Source organism: Rhizophagus irregularis, chromosome 28 (genome assembly GCF_026210795.1).
Source record: "Rhizophagus irregularis chromosome 28, complete sequence".
Taxonomy (NCBI): Eukaryota; Fungi; Glomeromycota; class Glomeromycetes; order Glomerales; family Glomeraceae; genus Rhizophagus; species Rhizophagus irregularis.
The window spans coordinates 1,218,203-1,246,193 of NC_089456.1; the positions used below are offsets into that span (position 1 = coordinate 1,218,203).

Here is a 27,991-nt window from a genome sequence, read left to right on the forward strand (position 1 = left end):
AGCCTGACAATGTGCTTCTGTCATTGCAGGTTTATGACGAGGAACACAGGCTGTAAGTCCAACTTTCTTAAGGTTTCAGCGTATAGTATTACGAGAAATAGGTTGCTTTGTTTGGGCTGTCCAAGTGGTCGCAATTTTTTTTGAACAAAGTCGACGATTTTCATTGTTTTCTTTAATGAAGGACTTAAGTTTTTGTTGAGCTGGTGAGTTAAGAAGTGGTGGACGCCCAGTTTGTTTTTTTGGTGTTAAAGAGTGAGTTTCACGAAGGCGTTTAAGTATGTCATTAACTGTTGTTTTCCCACACCCCAGTTGTTTGGCAATTGTGCGACTTGAATGTCCACAATTGTGACCGTAAACAATTGCGCCACGAGTTTTTGGGGTAAGTGGTTTCATTTTTCCGGAAAGTTCCAGAAGAAATGTGGTGCAGAGGATTGTTCATTGTGATTATAAATACAAAATTATTGTTTGTTTACATCATAATAACATGTGATGATCAGCATAATTTTGGCAAAATAAAGTGGCCGGATAATTTTGGGCACCATCTGTACATGACATAATGGAGTTTGAAAATCGTCAGATATATTATTTAATAAATAATACTCCACATGAAATTCAAATATGTCAAATTGATGCAGGAGATAAAGAAAATTAAGATTGAGAAGGTAACCTACTCTGATTTATGTCTTTAAGTAGTGGTCGTGGTAAAATATAACAAAATTTCCTTTTAATTGGTTGTTTTAAATGGTTAAGCAATAATGAATCCTTTTGAAATATTGGAATTTTTGGATTTGATGTAGATATTTGGTTTAAATCACTAATAAAAAAGTTAAAAAATAAATTTGTATTTTATATAAAAAAAACCAAAAAGTAGATCTTATTACTTGCTTTTCTTGAAATTCTCCCGAATCAGTAATAAAATTACATATCATTTTTCCTAACATAAATTCTCTATTATTTTCTGATAATACCGTTTGGTTCCACATAAATTTAATTTGATATGTATTTTTGTAATCTTCAAGTAAGACATAGCCCTTAGTATTAGTTAAAGGATTTTGCCGAAAATTCCACTGATCATATTGGAATATTTGCTTAAGTCTAGTCTCTCCAGCAAGTCCCCTAAAATAACACTGATATTTGTGTTTGGCGAAACTGTATTTAAAATTTTCTTCATCTTTAAATAAATATACAAAAATATTCTCTGGAAAGGTTTCGATTGAAAAACATTTTTTTCCAACAGCATGTCGAGAAAAACCCAGTTTTTTTTTAATAAGAATTATAAAGGAACTAATGTAACAAGACATTTATTTTGAAGAAGGTTGAGAAAGAGCATAGAAATGGGGTATTGTTTTATTATATAAATGTTTGTTTCTTTCATGAACAAGCAATTTTTGATAAGTTGTAAAAGCTTTAAAACAAAGCTTGCAAGAAATAGACAACTGTGTTGACATAAGGATGCGAAAACAAGATTTATACGATAGGTAGCAACTAAATGTATTGTGTACATGTAATAATCACATGGTTGATCTGTGTGACAAAATTGAAGATACGTCCCATATGATTTTCAAAAAATTTTTGTCTCGGATTTTGTGTAACATAATTTCCAAAAAAGGAAATTCCATAAATTTTGGCCGGAATTATGTTTAATTCGGCTTAACTTGACTTGACTCGATTTTATTAAATTATTAACTCGACTCGAATCGATTCGATTTGATTGTAATTTTCAACTCGACTTGACTCAACTCAACTCAACCAACTCGCAAGTCAACTTAACTCATTTCAGAGCACTAAATTTATTTATGAGCCTTTTGATGATTCTAGAAAATATAATAAAAAGATTCAAGGAGAACAAAATTTTCACCAATATTACCACCATTGGAAGATCAAACAAGAAGCTGACCTGCTCCTGCCAAAGTTTTAATTAAAGATAAATGGTTGATTCTTTGGAAAGAAACAAACTAATGACTCCAATGCTAGTAAAAAAGAAGAGAGTTCTTATAAAAAAGGTAAAGATAAATAGGTACAGTATATACCGAATATTACTCAATACTCCATTACCTGGTTATGAATGATTAAAACCTTCTCGTCATCATATTGAAGATCACGTTAGTCTTTGAGAGTATTGAAAACCAAATGATAGGTAATCAATCACCCAGAAATACATTTTTTTTCTTTAGTATTAAACAGTAGTTGTTGGCTGAAGAATAAAAAATTATTTTTTTTTTCTTGCATACTGTTGCACTCTTGAGGAATTTAGTTGCCTCATTTAATGACCAAAGAAAAAAAAAAACTTTTTTTTCGACAAATGACAGTTGTTCACGCATGACAACTTTTTTTTTGTTGCAGAGTTATTGAAATAAAAAAAATAAATTAAATAAGAAGATTACAAGCCAATTTCAAGACTTACTTTCTTGGCCAAAGTATGATTTCAACTCAAAGGTGTTCATGTTGATTGATTAAATATAGTTTTACTAGTATAAAATTTAGTATAGATTTAGCATAGATGTTTTTATTAATATAATAAAACTGAACCACATTTAACAATAAAGTAATTTAACGTTATCTAATGATAAATAATATAATGCTATTTAATACAATAAATAATCTAACGTTGTTTTACTGTAAGATAATAATCATTAGTGATGATAGTTGTAAATTTAATCATATCGTTAATATATATCACATTTTATTAATAATGGGATATATATCAATAAAGTGATATATATCGCTATATATCACCTGTAAAACTTTCCCAATCTAGTTGATATATAACTTGGGGTCCTGTTATGTCGATAATTGTTTCATAAAAATTTTATAAACTTGTTTGTTGGCAATTTGAAATTCAGAAAGCTTTTTCATTCATTATAAAATTTGACCAAATTTGTTGTTAAAATTAAATAATCCATGATTCAATTATTAGTCATTTTGACAACTCTAACTTCATTATTCCAACAAACGTGTTTTTAATTTACCTAATATAAGAAAGAAATCATTAGCAGTGCATCAAAATTTATTTAGTGATAAAAGAAGGTACATAGCCAATTCCTCCTCCAGAATTAGCAGACTTGTATCAACTACAAAATTAGGGTGCCCAAAATGAGAGCTATGGGTTGGTTACCAAAGATGTCAAGATCAGTAATTCTCCTAAGTCGAGACGCATTCTACTTAGGAGTTACCCTAACTTTGCAAAATAAAAAATGACACACCTTATTTTTTATTACAACATAAGTTTCCTGATTAAACAGAAATTTTGTCTTCCCGTATTAAGATTATCACATGTGCCTGTAGGTATTAAAGCAGTGATAAAATCACTGTTAAAATCCAAAAATCCATGATAAGTATGATGCTCATTCTTTCAAATATTCAATTATTGAAAATAAATATTACAAATTAAAGTACTTTTCATTGGACTTACTATTTTGACCAGGATAGTTGTTCAAATTGATTAGATTCAAATTGTTAAGAGAATGGGTAAATAATAAATTATTTAAAATGTAGTTGAAGTAGTTAATTAATAATAACTAGTTAAGAAATAGAAAGAATAGAATAAAAAATAAAATGAATTAAGAATTAAGAAAGGATTTAATAGAATTTTAAAAATGAATAAATATAACAATATACTGAAAGCATAAAGAATTAAGAGTTTCAGTTGAACAAAAGAATAAAAAATTTTAAAATTTTAAATAAATTGAATTTTAAATAAATTGTTAAAAAAAAAATAAAGAATAAAAAGGGTCAAGAATAAAAATTTGGAATAAAAGAATAAATTTTAATTTAATTCTAAGTGAAATAAAGTAAAGATGGGTATCTTAATTATATATATATATTTGTAGGCTATGACTAAATTATATTATATAAACATGATATATTATTATCATACTGTCTATTTAAAATGTATTACATATTCTTCGTTAATATGAGTCAATATTGCATTTGTCAGTAATTAATGAAGAACATGTAATATATTTCATTGTAGCATGACTTGGACTGACCATTGATGTTAATATAGCCAGACAAGATTGATACAGTTATATAATAATTTGAGAGATTATATTTTTATTAAGACATGTTCCTGGTTTATTATCAAGTCTCATTCTTGTATTTCTTTGAGAAAAAAAGGATAGTGACTTGAATGATTCGGCTAATATCAATTATTTGGTAGTAATATTATTCAATTTACGAAAAAGAATATGATCTTTTATGTATGCACCGTATGGTAGTGTTCGTGACAAATGACTCAAATGGTCGGTCATTTAAGTCATTTGAAAAATATTAAAAATATTGAGAGTTATTATTAATTAATTATTTAATTTAGAATTAAGCAACTAAATATAAAAAATTATTTAAATAAATGTAATAAAAAATTTTTAAATATAGTGGAAAATTTTTACATCACGTTATATATTATTATTTTATGAAAATATTTAGTAAGAATTTTCAAAATAAGAACAGTTTGAAGCACATGAACATCCACCCAGTGTTCCAGTCCCAGTGAGTAGCTCAATGTACTGTATAATTAATTGTAATTGTGCTTATATCATTTACTCTTATTACTCTTATATATAGTGTCGAATAAGACTCCGCAAAATTTTCAAGGTTCAAATGACCAAATGACAAATGAATTTTGGATTTAATGTTTAAGAATAATTCAGTAGCAAATAGGCAAAATTAGAAGTTGATGAACTTAATAACTATTCGTAAATTGAACAAGGAAAATGATTTTTGACCCGGATTTGTTCAGAATTTTATTAATAACTGGTTAATCTATGTTTTTATGCAAGTAAAATAGTATTTTATAAAATAGTGGATAATATAATAAAGATATAGAATTAAAATATTAAATAAATAATAATATTTCTTAGTAATAAGGTAAGTTTCGGTTATGTAAGTTTCGGGTCGGGATTGTCTATCAATCACAGAAATACTGTTAGAGATCAGTTCTTATACGCTTAAAAATAAGCTAATAAGCTATACATTAAAAAATGTTTATTTATAATAAAGCAGAAGGTTAATTTTAAGGATCAACGTATATGTTAAAATCAATCCAATCAGATGTGAATAGAGTATCGCATACAATCAGACACAAATAAGGGAAAGCAGATTAACCATATAAAACCAAACTTAAAATTAAGGTGTATATTAAGGGATAAACATTTTAAATTCGTTCCTATATTGAATTCTTTAATTACAGGTCTAATTACAGGTCTATATATACATAAATTTCCAAACTAAAAATGTTTAACATATGCTACAATGCTACATATGCTATATATCCTATATATGCTATATATTCTATATATACTATATGTTCCATATATACTACATGTTCTATATATCTCATATATGCTACATGTTCCATATATTCTATATATTCTATTTATCGGACATATGCAACATATCGAACATGTTGAACGAACATATTCAACATTTGCTACATTGATTGGCATCACGGGTCCAGTTATATCACATGATTGCTGCGCAACATTTTACTGCGTAACAATACAAAAATACCGCGTCTCGTTACATTTAATGATTATCATCCTACGATCACTGGATGGCGAGAGAATGCAGTTTAACGTTTTTGAAAAAAGTGCTGTCCAAATACTTTTGGCAGTGCGATGCAGAATGTGAAATGAAATATAAACTCTAACAGATGACGAAACAAAAGTCGCATTATATAACATTATTAACATATTTATTTATTTATTATAATGGAATGATTTAATCGTATGCAAATTAGTTAATAAATCCATATTTATCGGTATTTAGAGACCCAATTAAATGTTATTCTTTGTATCTAATATTTGGCTGAATAAATTTCATTATTTTCCACGCTGTATAATCTAATTTTCCTCTCTCATTTTCTGTAACGAAAATTTGATCAGTATTTACTTTATAAACTTGAATTAAATCATGTTCATATTTTTCATTCAATTTTCGTAAATATCCCAAAGATATATCCTTCTCTTCATTTCTTCCTCTTAATTTTATTCTCTCCAAACACTCTTCCGCTGTCATTTCTATCCTTATGATTTTTGCCGTTTCTAATCTTAAGAGATCTCTATCCTTTTCCATTTCATTTATCTCACTATGAAGATCCTCAAGAGATACTCTTTCTTTTGTTAATGATATAAAAAAGTATGATGACAATGGTGTTCTATCCATTATAATGACCTCAGTTATTCTATTACAATTCCTTAACTGGTTATTTCTTGATTTAATAATTTCCATTTCTAATTGATATTGATATTTTAACGGTTCTTTATAAAATTTTTCCAAAGTATCTCTCCATTCTTCAATTGTTTCATGTAAAACTTTAACCGTTTTTCTTTTCTTCAAAAATATTTCTCTTAATTTTTCAGTTATAGAAGATTTTCCTACTCCTATACCTCCTTCTATTATTATAATTTGTCTCTTCTCTTGACATTTCTTTAAAATCCATTCCTCAATTTTTTTAACAGCATTTAACTTTTTTTCAAAGATTAATTTATTATATTCTTCACTTTTAATATCATTAAAAATTTCTTTAAATGTATTAAAATAATCCCAAATAATAAATTTATATAATAAATTTTTTTCATTTTCTAAATTTAATTGTACTTTATATTTTTTCATAATATGTTTAGATTCATTAAGGATTTTTTCAAATGAAATTTCTTCAATTTGATCCGATATTCCTTTTCCTTTATAAATTATTCTTCTATAATATTTAAATATATTATTATTTATAATATTATAATAATATCTTATTTCTAAAATATTATGAGATCCATGATATAATGTTATATCCATAATCTAAATGAATATGAAATATGATCTATAATCTTTTCTATGATTTTTGATAAAATCCTTAAAGACTCTAGAAAGTAAAATGTTCTCTCTCTTTTACGCTTGAAATTTGTTCAGTGGTTAAAAAGGTAGAGGAAAAAAAAGGAGTTCATTATGGGACATTTATCACAATTTTTTTTTAGCATACCTATAACTGCGCCTTATAAGAGGTAACACACCCTAACGCACCGAAATTAGGAAAGTTGTCGATCCAAAGTGATAAAAAAGCCGGCTTACTAGACAAATTTAACCTAAAAATCATTTCCTCATGTGGCTAAAAAAAAATCGGTTGGGAAAATAATTATTAATATTTTTTTTTTTCATTTGTAAATAGTGACGGAGCTAAAACGTGTTTCAAAAAATAATTAGTGTTACAAAACATTGTGTTAAAAAAATGTGTTACAAATTTAAAAAAGGAACAAGCAGGGGTAGATCAATTCATTACAGTGGCGCAATTAAAAATTGCATGGGTTAACAAAACGGCAATATGGGGAAAATTTATCCGGAATTAATGTAAATAATAAAATAAATAAACAAAAATTTTGTTTATTTTTGTGTGTTTATTCTATTTATTGATAAATAATAAATGTTCTTTAACTATTCTATTACATAATATTATTACATAACTGTTGTATAAATAAATCCTACAAGACTAATTAAAATAATTCCAAAATAATTATAAAATTGATTAGCAAGTTTTTGACCATCAGATTTAGCGCTACTGGCAATATTAGGACATTGATTTTCAAATGCTTGTAATGATTGTTGTGTATCACCAACAATCTTTTGTAAATTAGGAGTATCAGGAGGATGAGATGATAGATAGCCTTTGATATTACCATAAGATTGTTTTGAACATTCATCACATTGTAAATTAGCAAAAGGATTCGTATTTGGAGACTGAGATTGAGCTTGTTTTGCTTGTTCAAACTCTTTAACAGAACAATATTCTAAAAAAAATTAATAATATTAAAAGAGATAATAATTTGTTAAAAAAAACCAAATATTGTGTATATATATGTAAATGATATTATATTTATACTTAATAACTTACCGCCATTTACTTTCAAACACGAAATGTCTCTTATAGGAATAGCCAAATAAAAAGAAAGCATAAGTGATTCAGCTTTAGGTCCGACCATATTAGCACTAGTAGGAGCGGGTCCCTTGCCAGTTCCAGGAGTTCCTTCAGAAGAAAGATATTGATTCAATTCTGCATCACAAGCTTTATCAATCTCAGTATAAGCATTTTTAGCATCCGATTCACTACATGCATTATTTGCAGTATCAGCGCAAGTTTTATCTAAAGCATCTTTTACAATTGCTGAGTCTATTTTAGGAGTACCAGGAGTACCAGGGGTACTAGGAGTAGCGGGAGTAGCAGAACTACTTTCAAGTAAATGATATGTAAAAATACTAGTAAACAAACATTTGTTAGAAGGTGGCTTTTTGTTTATGAAGGATGATGCATCATCACTTCCACCATTTTTAAAAATTGCTTGTTGACATGGTGTACATGTCGTGCCTTGTAAAGCGAAACTTTGTTCACAAGTAGTTGCTGGAAGTGTTTGATCCTGAGCGTAAGCGAAAAGGATTAATGCGTTTAAAAATATGAAAGAACTAAAAGTTTTCATTGTTTCTATATTATAAGTACAATAAGGAATATTTATTAAAGGTAAATGTTTTTGTGAATGGTTTTTTTTTTAAAAAAAAAGACGGACTAAAAAATTCGATCTTTTTATAAATTCGTATGTGTAACATGATTCTTTATCAATTTAATTTAATTTGACCAGGAAAAATTATGAAACGTAACACAAATTATTATTAATATGATTGTTGAAAAATAATAATAATAATAATAATAATAAAAATATAGATAAGAATTATTAAACGTAATGGAACTGAAAGGACGTAAAGAACGTACCTTCTTTGTTAATTGTGATCTATTTTCAGTCTGTCTTTATTACATATCTATTTTCAGTTTAAGCCTTTATTACATAAAATTTGTGATACAATTATTAAGAAAAGAAATAATTAAATTTCATTTTACAACATTTTTTGACGGAATTCGGAGTTAATCTTGCATGCATAAAGTTTTCGATAGGGAAGAGTAAACCTAAAGTTTATTACAAACATGCAAAAGTATTGGTTAATGTAAGATTTCCATTTTAAAGATAAATATTGTACATGTGTTACGCAGTTTTTACCTAGTTAGGCATAAAATTGAGTAATTAGTTTAATTGCAAAATACTGTTTTAAGAAGGTTTGTATAAATAATATTAGATTATATTAACATAATAAATGAATGTTATGTGTTGTACAAATTCTAATAAAATACACTTGTTTGTAAAAATGGATTTGTATCCTACAAACATTAAGTTCTCGGCTATTAATAAGAGTAATTTGTGTTTATTTATTTGACTATTGATCAACCAATCGTATTTGAAAAGAGCAAGCATGATCGAAAGTTTGAAGAACAAGGGCGAAAAAAAAAAAATTAATTTAATAAAGAACTGAATACTCATGTAATATATTTAGTAATATGAATATATTTAGTAATATTTCAAAAACCAATAGAAAATGAATTAATATTCCAGATATATGATTTTTTATAGAGAAAGTGAATTTCTCTTTAAATTTTATCTACTACTCAAATTAATTAACTTGAATTAAGAAAAATCTTCGTTTGTAATTAAAAAATTCGTCATAACTAAAAAGTTCGCTACGAAAGAAAAAAATTATTTTACATGCGCAGTTTATACTTTATAAATTTTACTTCGCTTGAATAGTTTACACTATATAAATTTTACTTCGCTGAATAGTGTAAACTTTATAAATTGTACTTCGCTGAATAGTATTTAATATGTATGTACTACATTGAAGGTCCCAATGTATCAATAATTCAATTTGATAAACTGCGCTATGTATCACTTTTATAATTGTATTTGTACAATAATATTAAAGCTTAACAATAATAAATTGACAATAACTAATTAGATTTGGAATATCTTATCTATAAACGACTCATTGTCTCAGCCATCTGGCGCTTTTAGTGACGAAAAGAATTGACCGATTTTGGGCTTTAAAAATCCGTAATTTGAGCCACAATACGGTTTATAGTTGACAGGGATAACATAATGTATCGTAACATTACAGAATTTTTAAATTATTTTTTCGTTACAGTTATCATTTTTAGATTTTATAAAAAAAAAGGTTCCAAGTATGTCGTAATCAAAATCCGTGAAAGAAAATACAAAATATGCGGGAATTAGAACAAACCAGTTTATTCATTCAACTCGATGCCTTTCAAACAATACAAATATATACATAATACACGAAAATCAGGGAGAGGGATAATTTTATAAATTATTTATTTAAACAGCTTTATAAGTTGAGCTCTATTGATTATAATTAGTATGACACGACGCAAAAGTCAAGCTAATTAAAGAAAAGAAAATTTCCAAGTTCTAATAAAATAATCATAAAGGAACCAAGACTCGTTCGTGTAGGGAATACATGGCAGAGAAAAGGGATTAAAGAAGTTAATATTATATGAAAATATACGCCCCTTCTAAAAACGAAAATGTGTCACTGCGACAAAATATATTTGAATTAATCGTACCTCAAAATAAGGATATGAGATTATCAAATTTAGAACCACTAAAAGGGGAAAGTGAATCTTTGAAGCGTATGTAAATTTAAAAAAAAATTTTTAATAAAGAAAAAGTATAAATATTTACCGATAATTCTAATTTCAAATTTTATTGAATTTAGATTTGATTGATGATGAAAATCTTCCTCCAAATGAATCTCAAAAAAGTTCAAATTTTCGATTGAAAATAATTTATATCGGTATAACTTTTACAAAATACATTTCTTCCAGTAGGATTTCAAATAACGAAAGAAATATTAGGATACCTTAATGTAGAAGATTTAATATCCGTAAGTTTAACTTACAAACCATTCATAAATTTATTACAAAATTAGAGAAATTATGACAAGCATTGTACAAAAAATTATCACCAAGATCTAGTTAGTTCCATAATAAAAGGGAAAAGGAAAGGGAATGAAGAGATAGAAGAGGAGGAAGATACGATGATGCAAATGGCAGTATGAATTTCATTGAAAAATGACGACAAATAGGATTAAATGGAAAACTTATATACAAGATATAACTAATCAGAAAAAGAGATCATTTGAAGATTCACCAAAATCCATAAAAAATATTATGTTACTCATTTCTTTTAAATTCTTGTTTTCTTATAAGAAAGAAACAACAAGCTCAATTTGATTTTGTCTAGATGAAGAAGAAAAAGGACAAAAAGTAGTGGAGGTGGAGGAACAGCCATTGCAGAAACTTCATATTTTTAAACAACGTTGTCACTGCGCCAAAATCACGTTGCTTTTTTAATTTACCGTAAAAACGATTTCACTATACCTATTTTACTATTGTAAACATATTGTCAAAACGTAGTAATTTATTTTTTACGACGTTGTAAACACACTATTAATAAAGCAAACAATGTTATATATTACATTACTAGTACGCTAGCTAACTATTAAGTTATACATTATTAAGTATTGATAATATAATTCATTATATAAAATGTAAAAAAGTATATGAAAATAAAATTATTTAATAAACATGTTTCACTAAAGATAATTTGAAAAAGTCCAAAAAAATGAAACTTTTCCTTAAAACAAAATAATCCCAAGAAAGGGAACCTCCTACCGAAATTCTACATGTTTAAGAACTCCAAAAAACAATCTGTTCAATAACAAGAAGGTTTGAGGAAGCCCAAATCTATATAAAAGAAACATTAAAAATGTTTCTAATTAAAGGAAACAAAAAAGTAAGTTTCACAAAGAAACTTACCGTCCCCAATCTCCAGGTACCCAATCAAAGTCCTTCTATAACTACAAAAAAAAGTAAAAAATAAGGATGTTTTCAATACTAAGAAAAAAGGTAAATTTCGTTACGAAACTTACCATTTCAAGATTCCAATACCCTATTCCACTATTAAGTAAAATAATTTTTCGTGATGAGGGAGTTCTTGTATCTGCTCTTCTGTATCCAGAATCAAAGTCAAATTTTCATTTTGATTCATTATATGTCAATAGTAATACAATTCTTGTCAAAAATAGTTTCCACTGAAGTCTTGCATGTCAAAAGGTCTGGACATCTGAAAGAGAAGCTTGAAACGTAGAACCTAAAAAAAGAAAAAGACATGACTGTTAAAAAAAGGAAAAAAGAAGATGGAACGTTTGTTAAACGTTTTGTTAAATAAAAATGAAAAAAATTTAATCCAAAAGAACTTAAAAAGGAAAAAATCCAACCGTTGAAAATTTCACACATCCAAAGGCCTGGCCCGTCTAAAAACAACTGAAAAATTTAAATCAAAAGCATCCAAAGGCCTGACCGTCTAAAAAAAAGAAAGAAACAAGAAAATAAAATTTTAGTTAACATTTTGTCAAATAAAAAAAAATGAAAGAAAAAAAAATTTAACTTACCACAAGAAATACAAAAGAACTGCCTAAAAAGAGAATTAAATGAACTGTTAGGAACCATTCGTTAAAAGATGGAAGTCTCCCAGTCGTCAGGCTGGTAGTGTGCTATGCCCACCTCGGCCACAGGCCTCGCAGTACCTACTTCTTCTCTCCGTGAAGTCTCACTGTTCCCCATTTACCTTATCTGTCTGCCTCATCCATTCTATAATATTACCATAAAAAAGAAGGTAAGGAACAACGGAACCAGTAGGATGGACATTTACAACACTTCAAAAGAATTCAAAAGAACCATCCCCAAAAACATTTCACCCTGATCCCCCAAATACGTTCATCCAGGTATTATCTCTCTCATTCAAAGCTCGACAGATGATGTGACCGGAGGATAAAATGGGCGATTAAAGTAGCTCATCTACTGCGTACATATGACTGATCGCAGTCTAATTCAACAATCCAATGTTCGGAGCGGTGATCGCAAATGTTTGTGAAACCACACATTGCATGTACTACTGTATCACAAAATAAACGATCACATTGATTTCTCACATATAGTACCACTCGGTATTTTTGCGCAAATAAAATTCTTTTTTACTCTTGTCCTCACACACCGTACTTTGAGCCACTAGAATTTCACAAAAAATACTATAAAAGCCGTTATGTCTATCACGTTATTCTGTCTTGTCAAAGGAAATACGACCGCGAACGCTTTCTCCATTAGAATAAGTAGGGACGAGCCTGTTAGTGAACTCAAAAAAGCTGTAAAGGCGGAGAAAGCACCAGAGTTCGACCTTTTTTCCTGCGGACAGGCTGCTATGGAAGGTGGAAATTCATGACGATCGCGACGATCTCTTGCGTAATCTCACATTACAATACCAACCCGAACTACTTGCGACAAAAAAGATTTCGAAATACTTTCCTGTATCACCAGCCGAAGAATGTATTCATGTAATAGTTGAACCACCCGCGTCGACCGCCACTTCGAATCGCGAACAGGAGTTACTTGACGTTGCAGGCATTACTCAACAAGTCTGTCCATGGTACGTATAAAGTTTTGCCAAGAAATTTGGGCGACCTGAGGTCGCTGAAATCGTTTTCCGAATTACTCACTTTTTTAATCTGCCAGAGTTTGACGTCGTCGTTATTCCGAAACGGAAGGCAAATAAGTGGACTGCAAATATCGAACATGCAACTCTCGAAGCCTCAAAGATTTTATACGTGAATTGTACAAACCACCAGCGCTTGAAAATGATGGGGCAGTACTAAACTTTATGTGTGATGGATATAGATACTTACCTAGGATCGATGTCTCATTCCGAGAGATGTTGCAGTCGCTAGTGTCAAAAAATAATCTTAAGTTTACTGTGTTTATTGAGACGCCATCGAAACCCTTTTCAGATTGGTCAGTCCCGAAAGTTTGTGAACTCTACGGTCTTAGCGATGACCCGAATCCTAGTATAGATCTATATCCCATTTTTCCTTGTGGTAGTGCTGACTTGAATAACGAAAAGTCTCAAGCCGTGGTTAAACATCTATTGGCCGAACTGAAACTCCGCCAAAAGACTTATCCACTCAACATGACATATGAGGCAACGAAATCAAAATCATACCGGAAAAACTCATCGCAGGACATAACGGGCAAGGAAATCTCGATTATGCACGTTCGACTAATAGGATCGTTGGTTTAGTCGAAGTTAAAAAAGATGACTTTAAGCAGGGATTCACACAGACCACCGTGCAGATGGAATCATCATTGACGTGTCATATACGCAAAGTGGACGAAATAGAAGATTCTTACGGTTTGGACAAAGTATGGGGGATTGTGACGGATGCGGAAAAATAGTACTTTATGTAGATATTGAGGGAAAGCCGTCGTTTAAGTTGTCAGAACCAGTGATCGTCGCATACAAAGATGAGAATTTACAGGCTAAGGTGGAAAAGGTCCTCGGACATATTGTATGGTTGCTGGAGGAGGCACAGAAGCCGGGTATGATTCGCAAAGTGGGGAAGAATCGAAAGTAATAAAAAAGCGTAAGTCATTGAGCAAAGTTGCGGGAAATTCAGATACTGTAGATAAGTCTTAGTGTAGTCGTTAAAATCATGTATCGCGAGCCTTTGTATTATTTTACTTCATACTTTACCACCTGTATAATGGGATGCGTCCCGAATCATTGTATTTATTTTTTATCTTCTGTCTGTATTAATAAAATTTTCTTGGGCAATATTTCGACCGGGTCCCGGCTGAAATTCATCACGTGCAAACAGTTGATTTTACGAAATCATGTACAAGAAAAAACCATTTATCCATGTATGATAATCGCAGTGATTTGCATGGGGGATTATAACGCAATGCAGTAGTGGACAGATCCACTGGGATCGCTTGCCCCTGATGATTTACTAGTACTATAAATCAAGCTGACTGAGCTTCGCAGGTCTGCTCAACCAGGACAGTATGGACAAATCTCAAATCATTGCTCTAGCGCTAAATATACTCAACACAAATAGTTGTGTTAGTGATTTTGGCATTCATATTCCGAAAATGAAACCATGCAATTTATGCGAACAAGAGCTCATCACACAACCGGATGGGTTAATCAAAGAATTTACCATGGTATCCTGCGGATGTCTTTTTCACCAAAGTGCCTCGAAGAATACCTCTTGACGATTGCGAAAGAAAAAAGCATTATTACATGCCCAAATTGGGAATGCGCCAGAAATATCGAAACTTTTATCTCTCCTGATCTTTTTAAGGATACGACAAACTCGTCTGTAGATTTCGGAAGTCAAACTTCCATGGATGTGGACGCTGATGTATTACTTACGCTCAAACGAATTAGAAATGTTAGACGAAGAGGTGCAAATACTGGGTCAGAAAAAACGTTCTAGGGAAGTTAACAGAGGTAATGAAACGGACGCATCTCTTGCATCTACCGCATCTACCGAAAAATCATCTTGCAAAAAGGCTAAAAAGACTGGTGGAAAGAAAGAATCAGATAAGCTAAAAAAATTTATCGAAGAATAAATATAAATACGGATATATACCAGCTTCAAGAATGGGCTTGCCTGTGTACAAAGAAATGGCCGAAAGTACTAAAATTACCCTTAACTGTGTTGTTAAAGAGAATCCTATTGAAGGCCAGTTCAGAATTAAAATCGATGGAAATGATTTTATTTGTGACCTTCGAGAAGCCATAAGGGAAAATCAGAGAGGTACTTTTGAGTATGGTAGTCTTGGCATCAAGTTATGGTCAGTAGATATCGATCTTGGTAATAATAGGGCAGTGCTTGAACAACTTCAAAATGCTGACTCAACTGTCGAGTCCGTTACAGGAGGTATCAGGATTATGGAAGGATTCAGAAAGATCAGACTGCATTTTAATAATCCGGATCCAAATAAAATTCATCTTGTAGTCCAAGGTGGGCGTTTCATAATTCCCAGGTCTGAACAATAATTGATAAATTATAATGCTAATAATGAAGTAGCATTTTGTATTTAGCTGTCCAAAATTGGTGCGACGTATGTGATAAAGGTTCCGCATCGAAGAAAACCTTAAATAAACATAAAGAAAGTAATACTCACGACAAAATGCTAGATCGTGAAAGAAAAGCTAAAAACCCACCTTCTGATCCTGGTTCTGATGTCGAGGGTTTTCATGACTATGATGAAGGTAATGGGGATAACTCCATCTCATTAACTTCAAACGATATTACAGCCTTTAATGATGAAATTGAGAATCTGGGTCCTGGAAGATTGTAGTGATGCGGGATACGGTACTCCTTAGCATAAATAGAAATATTCTATCATGTAGCTGTGCGTTTTTTATGTAGTTATTGATTTACTGGTCGCAAGAAATAAATTTCAGTTCGCGATCACCTAAAAAATGCGCAGTAAGATAATATCATTGCCAAAAGAATTTTTTTTTTGACCTCGTATGAACAATTAATTTGCCAAATTCAGATATAAATGGGATTGTGAGAAGCGTATACCAATCCAGAACTTGATAAATAAATGCGCAGTAACATTTAGTAAAGATGTCACACGTATCACAGGAATAAGTAATTGCGCAAAATAATTTATTCTCAAACTTTCTCACAATTATGTATAGCCCCTTGATGATCTTTACATACGGATAGCGTTAAATTCTTTATTGTTAAATTAAGGGGATGCCGTTGATCAGATTTTCGTGATGCGATCATATTAACGTAATTTTTCCCAAGTGTGTTCCAAGATCGATCCTGCAAATTGTATAAAAAGGTGATGTCCTAGTTTGTAAATCTTTTTATCTGCCTTGTGCGAATATAAGCAAGAACCAAGGAAAAATAAAACGAAAATTATAATAAAATTAATAAATTTAAAACTGCCGTTATTTGCATCATCAATATTTACAATCAAACGAACCCGTATATTCTGCAAAGTAAATAATAAAGTAAGTTAGTTTATTGCTCGGCTAGCTTCTTGAATCAGAGTATATAGATAATGAGTATGATATAACCTTCGTTGTATGTATGGTATAGTTTTTTATTTTATACAGTATAGTTTTTTTATCCGTACTGTATAACCACTCTAATCTTTATATTTTAAATAGCTAAATCCCTAACCCTAACCCTAACCCTAATTCTCCTAATTCTAACCCTAATCCTAACCTTAAAGTAACAGTATACTGTATAAAATTAATAACTACACAGTATAGGCAATAAAAACCATACCATACATACAATGGGGGTCATATCATACTCATTATCGTATTACCGTTTTTACTATATATCGAGTACAATAGACGCAGTGAAATTTCTCACATGATTCTCGTCACATGCAACGGCACAGCAAAAGTCTGGCGCAGTATATCTCCCAGCAATGGAATCATCGGCGATAACGCAGAAAAAATTAAGCAAACAATTCCTTGTATATGAGGCGGAATGGAATGTTATTAAAATGAATCGTAGTGGTGAGTATAAATCGGAAATATGCTTGCGTTGCTTATTTTTTTACTTCAGTTGTTAAATACCCCGTAATTATGCTGTAGATTCGAAATTACTTAATATTGCGAAAGTTCTACTTTATATTGTGAGTGGGAGAGATATAGATAGACAAAAATTCTGTAAATATGGGTGGGATAATTTATTTCGGAAATCTAGTGTATTAAAAGAGTGTGGGGATGAGAATCTTGTAGTTAGTAAAATAGCTATAGAAATTTATCTGAAATCTGAGAGAGCAAAGAAATAACTTGATGCTGGGACTCGCATTAAATGGCCTAAGATCCGCGTGTTACCACCCTCTTTGATAGCATCATACTTTTCATTTGCTTCTCTAGCCAAAGATCGGATTTATCACTGATTTATCATATTTAACATGTATGATGTAATAATGCAACAAAATTATTATTGATGACTTACTTTTCCTTTTAAATAAATAATGACGACTTGTCATCGAATTCTATAATCATGTTTTATTAGGAATCAGATATATCAGCTAAGATCTAATGATTTAATCAGCTGGATAAAATGCAAAACGCGTACATATAATAATCAAAAGTTTAATCAGATTTAACGCGCGTTCATATAGCTTGAAAAAGTTAATTTTAAATCATATAGAAATCGGTTTTTTCTTTTTAAAGTACTTTTTTTAACATTTATTTTTTCTCATAAAATAAAAAATGACAAGTTCTATCATTACGGATATTATTCTTGACCTTCCCTTCGATGATATTGAAAAAGCAGGCCTACTCAGTTTTTTCACTGACAGAGATGCAAGTAAAGTAGAAGCGGTTCTTTCAAAAATCACGAAAAACGAAATTAAAGCTGAATATTTAAGGAAATATGTTAAATCAAATGGTAAGCCTTTGCGCTGTAGTAATTGGTCATGACGCGTCACAATTTCTTGTCCGGTAACTAACTATGCCTTTTTTTTGGTCTCCTAACCCAATTTAGACTATGAACATCCAGGTAAGCCTTTGCGCCGTAATGATTGGTCAACTCGAACGTGACGCATAACCTATCATATTTCTTTTATTACACACAATTAGATCAAAAATTATTTAGAAAGAGAAAACTCAATAATTCATTTATATCAACCGAAGGACCGATCTTTCATTTCAGTGGCAGGCTAGCTCTTCCAATATATGAACGAGAGATATTCAATACAGTAAACATTGGAATTCATGAAGAAAAATCGTTTGTAATACATGGTCCGTATCAAAGCGGAAAAACGTCTTTTTTAATTGCACTTGAAAAGATGCTACGTAATCAACACTTAAATGTTGTGCGTTTTGATATGACGGATGTAAAAGGACATATACTTCAGTATGGAGCACGGGCTGGGTTTTTCCGTTATTTGTCACGACATCTCTTTAGGGAAACCGTTGACGAATTATATTTTGACAAATATTTGAATGAACTTAAAGATCGTTTGTATCTCCTGGTAGATGAATTCCAGTATATATTCGAATCTAAGGATCTTTACGATGCATCAAGTGATTTCTTCAGGTCGCTCTCTTCCAAAAATGTAACCTATGTTTGTGTAGGTACCTTTAAAGTCGTAGATTTGTTGAGCGATGATAATCCATTAGGTTCTCCTTACAACAAGGCCACTTTCATCCCGATGCCATTCTTTACAACTGAAGAGTTGGGTAAACTCTTCCGTTTGTACAGTGAATTTTTTGATGAGATCATCCCGATCGATATACAGTCAGTCATCATGCACGAATCCTTTGGACATCCGGCGTCCTTTATGATCTTATTAAAGCTCTATCATGATCATCGGACGTATTCACCGATCGAATGGAACCGTTTATTAAAAGAAAATTTGGAAAGTTATCTAAATGGGACGCATATTAAAATTATAAGGGCATTGCGAATGATGAAATCAACAGATCTAGCACATGTTCGTGATCTCACAGCAATCAAAAACGAATATTGGAAAGTAGATCTATCAGACCTCAATGAGATTGACAAGTATCTACTTAATATTGGCATTCTTGTACCATTAACAAAAGATAGAGGATCTAATAGAATTTCTTTCACGAGTAACGTTATTTTTCGTGTTGTCTTTCGGGAGGTTTGGCCAAAGCCGAATTCTTTGCAAATACAAGATGTGAAAGACCCTCTCTCTCTGTTAGTACGTGCACTACAAAATATTACACCGACCACAATCATAAACGAAAGAATAAGAAATCTGCATGGACCGTCTGAAAAAGCTTTCCAAGCAGCAGTTTTCTGTGTTATGAATGAACTGCTTCCAACTTCAATGGATTGTTTATTTGAAGTAAGAATACGAGAGCATGAGGCACTTGATCTAATGGTGATTCAAGATAATAACGATTGGTGCGGATACGAGTTTAAAGTTGAAAAAATATTTTCGGCTCAGTTTAAAGATCCGGTAAAACAGGCCAAAAGATATGCTGAGTATTTTAGAATGAACATATACTTGGTTAATTTCTACCATGATGGTGGATCAACTCCAGCTGTGGTTAATGTTCCGAAAGACGTCACTTTAGTGAATGTAAAGTACAATGCGGAATGCACAAAATTTACTATTAACACGATTGATAACGAGATATCGATCAACGTCTCATGATTATAAACAAACATTCTGTTGGCTGTGCTGTTTATATTTTTATGTATGATATGTAACAATATGTAATAGTAATAAAAATTCTACATTAAGATAGTTACAGATAAATGAAAAGTATAGAAATACTATATCGATTTTTTTTTATGTGATTATAAATTTTATTATCTAATAAAAATGGCTAACCCGCTTAATTTAGTTGTTGTATTTTAGCGGTGCCAGCACTTCAGAACATGTATATGTGAGGCATCAATTATAACTGGCTAGCAGAAAATCATGCACACAATAACAAGAGAAACTTCGGGAAGAAAATACAAATGATATTAACTATAGATATAATACGAACCACTTTACTGGAGAAGAAATTTTTAGTTCTAGCTATGTAAGTTTTATGATCTATTCGCTTTGCTGATAGAATATCATATTACTTAGCCGACTTTGATCTTGTTTTAATTAGACGACCAAAGCCTATGAGAAGGGACTAAAAATAAGAGGAGCTTTGTTATTACATAAAATTTTATGATACAATTATTAACTGTTAAGAAAAAGAAATACAGAAATACTTAAATTTCATTTTTAATACATTTTTTGACGTAATTTGGAGTTACATCTTGCATGCATAAAGTTTTCGATAAGAAAGAGTAAACCTAAAGTTTATTACAAACATGCAAAAAATATTGACCAATGTTGTAAAGATTAAAGATTTTCCATTTTAAAGATAGACGTTCCGCAGTTTTCCATAATAATTAGTTTAATTGCAAAATACTGATTTAAGATAAATTACGGAATGATAGGATAAAAATTGCCCTTAAAGTTAATAAATGATTGTTATGTGTTGTACAAATTCTAAAAAAAAATATCCTTGTTTTGAAAAAATGGATTTGTATCCCACAAACATTAAAGTTCCCGGCTATTAAGAAGAACGGGTAATTTGTGTTTATTTACTTGACTATGATCAACCAATAGTATTTGAAAGAATGAGCATGATCGAAAGTTTGAAGAACAAGGACGAAAAAAAAATTTTAATTTAATAAAGAATATTCATGTAATATATTCAGTAATAAAAACCAATAGAACATTCTTTTTCCGATCGATAAATCGGGATATCGGATATGTGATTTTTTTACAGGGAAAGTGAATTTCTCTTTAAATTTACTCAAATTAATTAACTTGAATTAAGAATAAAAATATAAAAATATTTGCTTGTAATTAAAAAATTCGTCATAACTAAAAAGTTCGCTACGAGCGAAAAAAATTATTTTACATGTGCAGTTTAAAAAGTTCGCTACGAGCGAAAAAAAAAATATTTAACATGTGCAGTTTACACTTTATAAAATTTACTTCGCTGAATAGTATTTCATTGAAGGTCCCATTGTATCAATAATTCAATTTGATAAACTGCGCTATGTATCACTTTTATAATTGTATTTGTAAAGTACAATAATATTAAAGTTTAGCAATAATAAATTGACAATAACTGATTAGATTGGGAATATCAATATCTTATCTATAAACGACTCAATATCTCATCCATCTGGCGCTTTTTAGTGACTAAAAGAATTGACCATTTTGGGCTTCAAAAATCCGTAATTTGAGCCACAATACGGTTTATAGTTGACAGGGGATAACATACTAATGTATCGTAACTTAATATCACGTTACAGAATTTTTAATTATTTTTTCGTTACAAGTTATCATTTTTAGATTTTATAAAAAAAAAAAAGGTTCCAAGTATGTCGTAATGGTATTATCCGCAGATACCAATTCACTGTGATCAAAGAAAATACAAAATATGCGGAAATTAGAACAAACCAGTTTATTTATTCAACTCGATGCCTTTCAAACAGTACAAATATATACATAATACACGAAAATCAGGGAAGGGGATAATTTTATAAATTATTTATTTAAACAGTTTTATAAGTTGAGCTCTATTGATTATAATTAGTACGACACGACGCAAAAGTCAACCATAAAGGCTCGTTCGTGTAAGGAATACATGGCAGAGAAAAGGGATAAAAAAAAAGTTAATATTATCGAAAATAAACCTAATAGGTTTAGTTGAAAATGGAAATATACGCCCCTTCTAAAAACGAAAATGTGTCACCGCGACAAAATATATTTGAATTAATCGTAGATATGAGGTTATCAAATTTAGAACCACTAAAAGGGGAAAGTGAATCTTTGAAACAAATGTTTGGTATGTAAATTTAAGAAAAATTTAAAAAATATAGATATTTACCGATAATTCTAATTTCAAATTTTATTGAATTTAGATTTGATTGATGATGAAAATCTTCCTTCAAATGAATCTCCACATAATACATTTCTTCCAGTAGGATTTCAAATAACGAAAGAAACATTAGGATACCTTGATGTAGAAAATTTTAATATCCGTAAATTTAACTTACAAACCCATTTATAAATTTATTACAAAATCAGAGAAATTATGGCAAGAATTGTACAAAAAATTATCACCAGGATCTAGATAGTTCTATAATAAAAAGGAAAAGGAATGGGAATGAAGAGATAGAAGAGGAGGAAGATACGGACGATGATGCAAATGGCAGTATGAATTTCATTGAAAAATGGCGACAAATGGGATTAAATGGAAAACTTATATACAAGATATAACTAATCAGAAAAAGAGATCATTTGAAGATTCACCAAAATCCATAAAAAATATTATCGCAATTTCTTTTAAAATTCTTTTTTTCTTATAAAAAAAAAACAACAAGCTCAATTTGACTTTTGTCTAGATGAAGAAGAAAAAGGAGTTGAAGAAGAAGGAGCTGAAGAAGAATGTAGTGGAGGTGGAGGAACAGTTAGTGTTGTTAAGTACAAGTCAAACCGAACCAAGCCAAACCGGACCGATGGGGTCGACTTGGTTTGACTTGAAGATTTTGAGTCATGGTCCGGTTCGGTCAGTCAAGTTGATGGGGTCAAACCGATGGGGTTGATGGGGTCAATAGGCAAGTTGATGGGACCGATGGAAAGTCAATGGGACCGATATTAATGACCCCATCAGTTCAACTTGGAGGTCCAAGTCAATCGGTTTGGTTTGACTTTGGCTCCAAGTTGGACCATTGCAAAAACTATAATAGGAGTACAAATTGTTAAAATTGAAATTGATAAAAATGATGGTTCTAAATTTATAAGATATAATAAAATCAAATTTGTTATTAAAAATATAATTGTCCATGTTAATGTTGAAATTTTAGACACATCATTTTCTTTTTTTTAAAAAAAAATTTGTAAAAGAAAAATGTATAAACATTAAGAAAAATGTATACACGAAAAAAAGTATCTGATTGTGTGACACTATCAAAATTGCTGCGGTACATGTCAGTGTCGACGGTAAATACGGTCATAAATAATGTTAAAATAAATAAACAAAAAATTTTAAAATTTTGTTTATTTTTTTTTATTTATTGGTAGTCTCTATAATGTTTATTCTATTTATTGTTAAAATTAAATAGGAAACGTAATAATTCGTAATAATTAATAAACGTTCTTTAACTATAATATATTATTATTACATAAATGTTGTATAAATAAATCCTACAAGACTAATTAAAATAATTCCAAAATAATTATAAAATTGATTAGTAAGTTTCTGACCATCAGATTTAGCGCTACTGGCAATATTAGGACATTGATTTTCAAATACTTGTAATGATTGTTGTGTTTCACCAACAAACTTTTGTAAATTAGGAGTATCAGGAGGATGAGATGATAGATAACTTTTGATATTATTATAAGATTGTTTTGAACATTCATCACATTGTAAATTAGCAAAAGGATTCGTATTTGGAGGTTGAGATTGAGCTTGTTTTGCTTGTTTATCAAAATTTTTAACACCACAATATTCTAAAAAAAAAATATTATTAAAAGAGATAATAATTTGTTAAAAAAACCAAATATTGTGTATATATATGTAAATGATATTATATTATACTTAATAACTTACCGCCATTTACTTTCAAACACGAAATTTCTCTTATAGGATTAGCCAAATAAAAAGAAAGCATAAGTGATTCAGCTTCAAGTCCGACAATATTAGCACTAGTAGGAGCGGGTCCCTTGCCAGTTCCAGGAGTTCCTTTAGAAGAAAGATATTGATTCAATTCTGCATCACAAGCTTTATCAATCTCAGTATAAGCATTTTTAGCATCCGATTCACTACATGTATTATTTGCGGTATCAGCGCAAGTTTTATCTAAAGCATCTTTTACACTTGCTGAGTCTATTTTAGGAGTATCAGGAGTACCAGGGGTACTAGGAGTAGCGGGAGTAGCAGAACTACTTTCAAATAAATGATAAGTAAAAATACTAGTAAACAAACATTTGTTAGAAGGTGGCTTTTTGTTTACAAAGGATGATGCATCACTTCCACCATTTTTAAAAATTGCTTGTTGACATGGTGTACATGTCGTGCCTTGTAAAGCGAAATTTTGTTCACAAGTAGTTGCTGGAAGTGTTTGATCCTGAGCGTAAGCGAAAAGGATTAATACGTTTAAAAATATGAAAAAACTAAAAGTTTTCATTGTTTCTATATTATAAGTACAATAAGGAATATTTATTAAAGGTAAATGTTATCAGTTATTGTGAATGGTTTTTTTTTTAAAAAAAAAGACAGACTAAAAAATTCGATCTTTTTATAAATTCGTATGTATAACTTGATTCTTTATGAATTTAATTTAATTTGTGCTTTTCAATCAGGAAAATTATGAAATATGAGGGACGTAACACGAATTATTATTACGATTGTTGAATAAAAAAAGAAAGAAATGAATAAAGAAAAAAAAACATTAAAATGAAAATAGTAATAATAATATAATAAAAATAGAATAAATAGATAACAGATAAGAATTATTATAGGTACCGGAACTGAAAGAACGTAAAGAACGTACTTTCTTTATTAATTGTGATCTATTTTCAAGTTTATTACATAAAATTTTGTAATACAATTATTAAGAAAAAGAAATAATTAAATTTCATTTTTAATACATTTTTTGACGTAATTTGGAGTTACATCTTGCATGCATAAAGTTTTTGATAAGAAAGAGTAAACCTAAAGGTTATTACAAACATGCACCAATGTTATAAGGTTTTTCCATTTTAAAGATAGATACTGAATACTGATACATACGTTCCGCAGTTTTTACCTAGTAATTAGTTTAATTGCAAAATACTGATTTAAGATAAATTACGGAAATGATAGGACAAAAATTGCCCTTAAAAGTTAATAAATGATTGTTATGTGTTGTACAAATTCTAAAAAAAAAATATCCTTGTTTGAAAAAATGGATTTGTATCCCACAAACATTAAAGTTCCCGGTTATTAAGAAGAACGGGTAATTTGTGTTTATTTACTTGACTATGATCAACCAATAGTATTTGAAAAGAAAGAGCATGATCGAAAGTTTCATGAAGAACAAGGGCGAAAAAAAAAAAAATTAATTTAATAAAGAATATTCATGTAATATATTCAGTAATATATTCAAAAATCAATAGAACATTCTTTCTCCGATCGATAAATCGGGATATCGGATATGTGATTTTTTTTATAGAGAAAGTGAATTTCTCTTTAAATTTTATCTACTCAAATTAATTAACTTGAATTAAGGATAAAATTTTTTGCTTGTAATTAAAAAATTCGTCATAACTAAAAAGTTCGCTACGAGCGATAAAAAATTAATTTACATGTGCAGTTTAAAAAGTTCGCTACGAGCGAAAAAAAAATTATTTTACATGCGCAGTTTCTTTATAAATTTTACTTCGCTGAATAGTATTTAATATGTATGTACTACATTGTAGGTCAGGTCCCATTTGTACAATTTGATAAACTGCGCTATGTATCACTTTTATAATCATAATTGTATTCAATAATAAATAATATTAAAAACCGAACAATAATATAATTGACAATAACTGATTAGATTTGGAATATCTTATCTATAAACGACTCAATGTCTCAGCCATCTGGCGCTTTTCAATAAAGAAATTGACCGATTTTGGGCTTCAAAAATCCGTAATTTGAGCTTCAATACGGGTTATAGTTGACAGGATAACATAATAACATAATAATGTATTGTAAGTTACGGAATTTTTTTAATTAATTTTTCGTTTTTAGATTTTATAAAAAAAAAAAAAAAGGTTCCAAGTATATCGTAATCAAAATCCGTGATATTATCCGCGGATACCAATTCACTGTGATCGACCTATTTGTTAAAGAAAATACAAAATATGAACAAACAGTTTATTCAACTCAATGCGGGATTAGAACAAACCAGTTTTATTCAACTCAATATGCGGGATTCAACTCGATGCCTTTCAAACAATACAAATATATACACAATACACGAAAATCAGGGAGGAGGATAAATTATTTATTTAAACAGCTTTGTAAGTTGAGCTCTATTGATTATAATTATGACACGACGCAAAAGTCAAGTTAATAAAAAATTCTCTAGTTCTAATAAAATAATCATAAAGGAACCAAGACTCGTTCGTGTAGGGAATACATGGCAGAGAAAAGAGATTAAAGAAGTTAATATTATCGACAATAATAAACCTAATAGGTTAGTTAAAGATGGAAATAAATGGAAAAGAATCGTCCCTTCTAAAAACGAAAATGTATCACCGAGACAAAATATATTTGAATTAATCGTACCTCAAAATAAGGATATGAGATTATCAAATTTAGAACCATTAAAAGGAGAAAGTGAATCTTTGAAACGAATGTTTGGTATGTAAATTTTTATTTTTAAGAAAAATTTTTTAAGAAAAAAAATATAGATATTTACCATATTTACCGATAATTCTAATTTCAAATTTAGATCTGATTGATGATGAAAATCTTCCTTCAAATGAATCTTCAAAAAAATTCAAATTTTCGATTGAAAATAATTTATATCAATATAAACTTTCACAAAATACATTTCTTCCAGTAGGATTTCAAATAGCGGAAGAAATATTAGGATACCTTGATGTAGAAGATTTAATATCCGTAAGTTTAACTTACAAACCCATTCATAAATTTATTACAAATTCAGAGAAATTATGGCAAGAATTATATAAAGAATTATCACCAGGATCTATTAGTTCTATAATGAAACCATTAATTATGATACAATCATTAGCATCACCAGAACTTAAACCATCCGTAGCATGGAAAAGACAAGTATTTAATAGATTAAAATATCGACCATTTTATTTAGCATTTACATATTTAGATGATCCAAATGATTTTACTATATCATTCCCAGGAGTTTCTTATGATCTTTCAACGGTACATATTGAAGCTTATCAATACGCAATATATGATGAAGAAGAAACATTTTCTCCAGCTAATTTTGTTCAACATAATACTCAAATATTTGATTCATTACAAGAAGGATTTAATGAATGGAGAATCGCAATTGAACCTATTAAAACTGAATTAACAAAACCATTAAAATTAAAAGATAATGATGAATTATTCATTGTATATAATTATATGGATGTTAATTCGATTTTTCAATTCAATTTTTTGAAATTATTTGATAATATAAATGAGGCCATTAAATTTGCCGAATCTTTTAGTGAATTAAATGATGATGATGATTATTATCATATTAAAAATATTAATCATAGTGGTAAAATTTTTGATTGTAAACAAAAATTTATCAAAGATTCTAGAATCGCTATTGATATCGTAAAATTTTGGTCTAAAATTCATCAAAATAGAAATTTACCAAATTCTTTTATTGAAGATGACATTAAGGGGAAAGGAAAAGAGGAAGATACGGACGATGATGCAAATGGTAGTACAAATTTCATTGAAAAGTGGAAACAAATGGGATTAATGGATAAAACTTATATACAAGAAGTGATTGATGATATAATTAATAAAACTAATCAAAAAAAGAGATCATTTAAAGATTCCATGCTAGATATGGAGTTAGGTGAAACATCTTCAAGCAGAAATGTTAAAAGAAAAAAATGATTACGTATAAACGTCTAATTATATACGTATTTTCACGTGATTTATAGGCAATGGTCATAGCCGATTGAACAAAGTAAGCTGTACTGTATGTAATAGGGAGGGTTTTA

General features: G+C 29.7%; 11 protein-coding genes across 11 annotated transcripts; 7 read left to right on the top strand and 4 right to left on the bottom strand.

Moving 5' to 3' along the window:
- Positions 1 to 5,781: 5,781 nt before the first annotated feature.
- OCT59_018912 (uncharacterized protein) lies at positions 5,782 to 6,789 on the bottom strand (the record flags this gene model as incomplete). The annotated part of the gene is made up of 1 exon (XM_025322693.2): positions 5,782 to 6,789. The coding sequence occupies one exon, from the start codon at positions 6,787 to 6,789 to the stop codon at positions 5,782 to 5,784; it is 1,008 nt and encodes a 335-aa protein (XP_025165691.2).
- A 547-nt stretch (positions 6,790 to 7,336) lies between these two features.
- On the bottom strand, positions 7,337 to 8,459 carry OCT59_018913 (uncharacterized protein; the record flags this gene model as incomplete). The annotated part of the gene is made up of 2 exons (XM_025322694.2): positions 7,337 to 7,775; positions 7,880 to 8,459. The coding sequence occupies 2 exons, from the start codon at positions 8,457 to 8,459 to the stop codon at positions 7,444 to 7,446; spliced, it is 912 nt and encodes a 303-aa protein (XP_025165692.1). The 3' UTR covers positions 7,337 to 7,443.
- Positions 8,460 to 10,461: 2,002 nt separating this feature from the next.
- OCT59_018914 (uncharacterized protein) lies at positions 10,462 to 10,748 on the top strand (the record flags this gene model as incomplete). The annotated part of the gene is made up of 2 exons (XM_025328636.2): positions 10,462 to 10,513; positions 10,600 to 10,748. 2 exons carry the CDS (start codon positions 10,462 to 10,464, stop codon positions 10,746 to 10,748), a joined length of 201 nt encoding a protein of 66 aa, XP_025165693.2.
- An 849-nt stretch (positions 10,749 to 11,597) lies between these two features.
- OCT59_018915 (uncharacterized protein) lies at positions 11,598 to 12,508 on the bottom strand (the record flags this gene model as incomplete). The annotated part of the gene is made up of 6 exons (XM_066135687.1): positions 11,598 to 11,629; positions 11,702 to 11,742; positions 11,815 to 11,834; positions 12,180 to 12,248; positions 12,337 to 12,359; positions 12,472 to 12,508. The coding sequence occupies 6 exons, from the start codon at positions 12,506 to 12,508 to the stop codon at positions 11,598 to 11,600; spliced, it is 222 nt and encodes a 73-aa protein (XP_066004952.1).
- A 1,631-nt stretch (positions 12,509 to 14,139) lies between these two features.
- Positions 14,140 to 14,349, top strand: OCT59_018916 (Coronin-like protein crn1; the record flags this gene model as incomplete). Its single annotated transcript, XM_066135688.1, has 1 exon — positions 14,140 to 14,349. One exon carries the CDS (start codon positions 14,140 to 14,142, stop codon positions 14,347 to 14,349), a length of 210 nt encoding a protein of 69 aa, XP_066004953.1.
- Positions 14,350 to 14,874: 525 nt separating this feature from the next.
- On the top strand, positions 14,875 to 15,213 carry OCT59_018917 (uncharacterized protein; the record flags this gene model as incomplete). The annotated part of the gene is made up of 1 exon (XM_066135689.1): positions 14,875 to 15,213. One exon carries the CDS (start codon positions 14,875 to 14,877, stop codon positions 15,211 to 15,213), a length of 339 nt encoding a protein of 112 aa, XP_066004954.1.
- A 167-nt stretch (positions 15,214 to 15,380) lies between these two features.
- Positions 15,381 to 16,084, top strand: OCT59_018918 (uncharacterized protein; the record flags this gene model as incomplete). Its single annotated transcript, XM_025332892.2, has 2 exons — positions 15,381 to 15,744; positions 15,825 to 16,084. 2 exons carry the CDS (start codon positions 15,381 to 15,383, stop codon positions 16,082 to 16,084), a joined length of 624 nt encoding a protein of 207 aa, XP_025165696.1.
- Positions 16,085 to 17,981: 1,897 nt separating this feature from the next.
- On the top strand, positions 17,982 to 19,946 carry OCT59_018919 (uncharacterized protein; the record flags this gene model as incomplete). The annotated part of the gene is made up of 3 exons (XM_025322695.2): positions 17,982 to 18,159; positions 18,256 to 18,270; positions 18,351 to 19,946. The coding sequence occupies 3 exons, from the start codon at positions 17,982 to 17,984 to the stop codon at positions 19,898 to 19,900; spliced, it is 1,743 nt and encodes a 580-aa protein (XP_025165697.2). The 3' UTR covers positions 19,901 to 19,946.
- Positions 19,947 to 21,961: 2,015 nt separating this feature from the next.
- On the top strand, positions 21,962 to 23,138 carry OCT59_018920 (uncharacterized protein; the record flags this gene model as incomplete). Its single annotated transcript, XM_066135690.1, has 5 exons — positions 21,962 to 22,094; positions 22,171 to 22,290; positions 22,383 to 22,463; positions 22,633 to 22,718; positions 22,923 to 23,138. 5 exons carry the CDS (start codon positions 21,962 to 21,964, stop codon positions 23,136 to 23,138), a joined length of 636 nt encoding a protein of 211 aa, XP_066004955.1.
- Positions 23,139 to 23,429: 291 nt separating this feature from the next.
- Positions 23,430 to 24,441, bottom strand: OCT59_018921 (uncharacterized protein; the record flags this gene model as incomplete). Its single annotated transcript, XM_025322696.2, has 2 exons — positions 23,430 to 23,764; positions 23,865 to 24,441. 2 exons carry the CDS (start codon positions 24,439 to 24,441, stop codon positions 23,430 to 23,432), a joined length of 912 nt encoding a protein of 303 aa, XP_025165699.2.
- Positions 24,442 to 26,329: 1,888 nt separating this feature from the next.
- Positions 26,330 to 27,884, top strand: OCT59_018922 (uncharacterized protein; the record flags this gene model as incomplete). Its single annotated transcript, XM_025332893.1, has 2 exons — positions 26,330 to 26,645; positions 26,737 to 27,884. The coding sequence occupies 2 exons, from the start codon at positions 26,330 to 26,332 to the stop codon at positions 27,882 to 27,884; spliced, it is 1,464 nt and encodes a 487-aa protein (XP_025165700.1).
- Between the last annotated feature and the right edge of the window lie 107 nt (positions 27,885 to 27,991).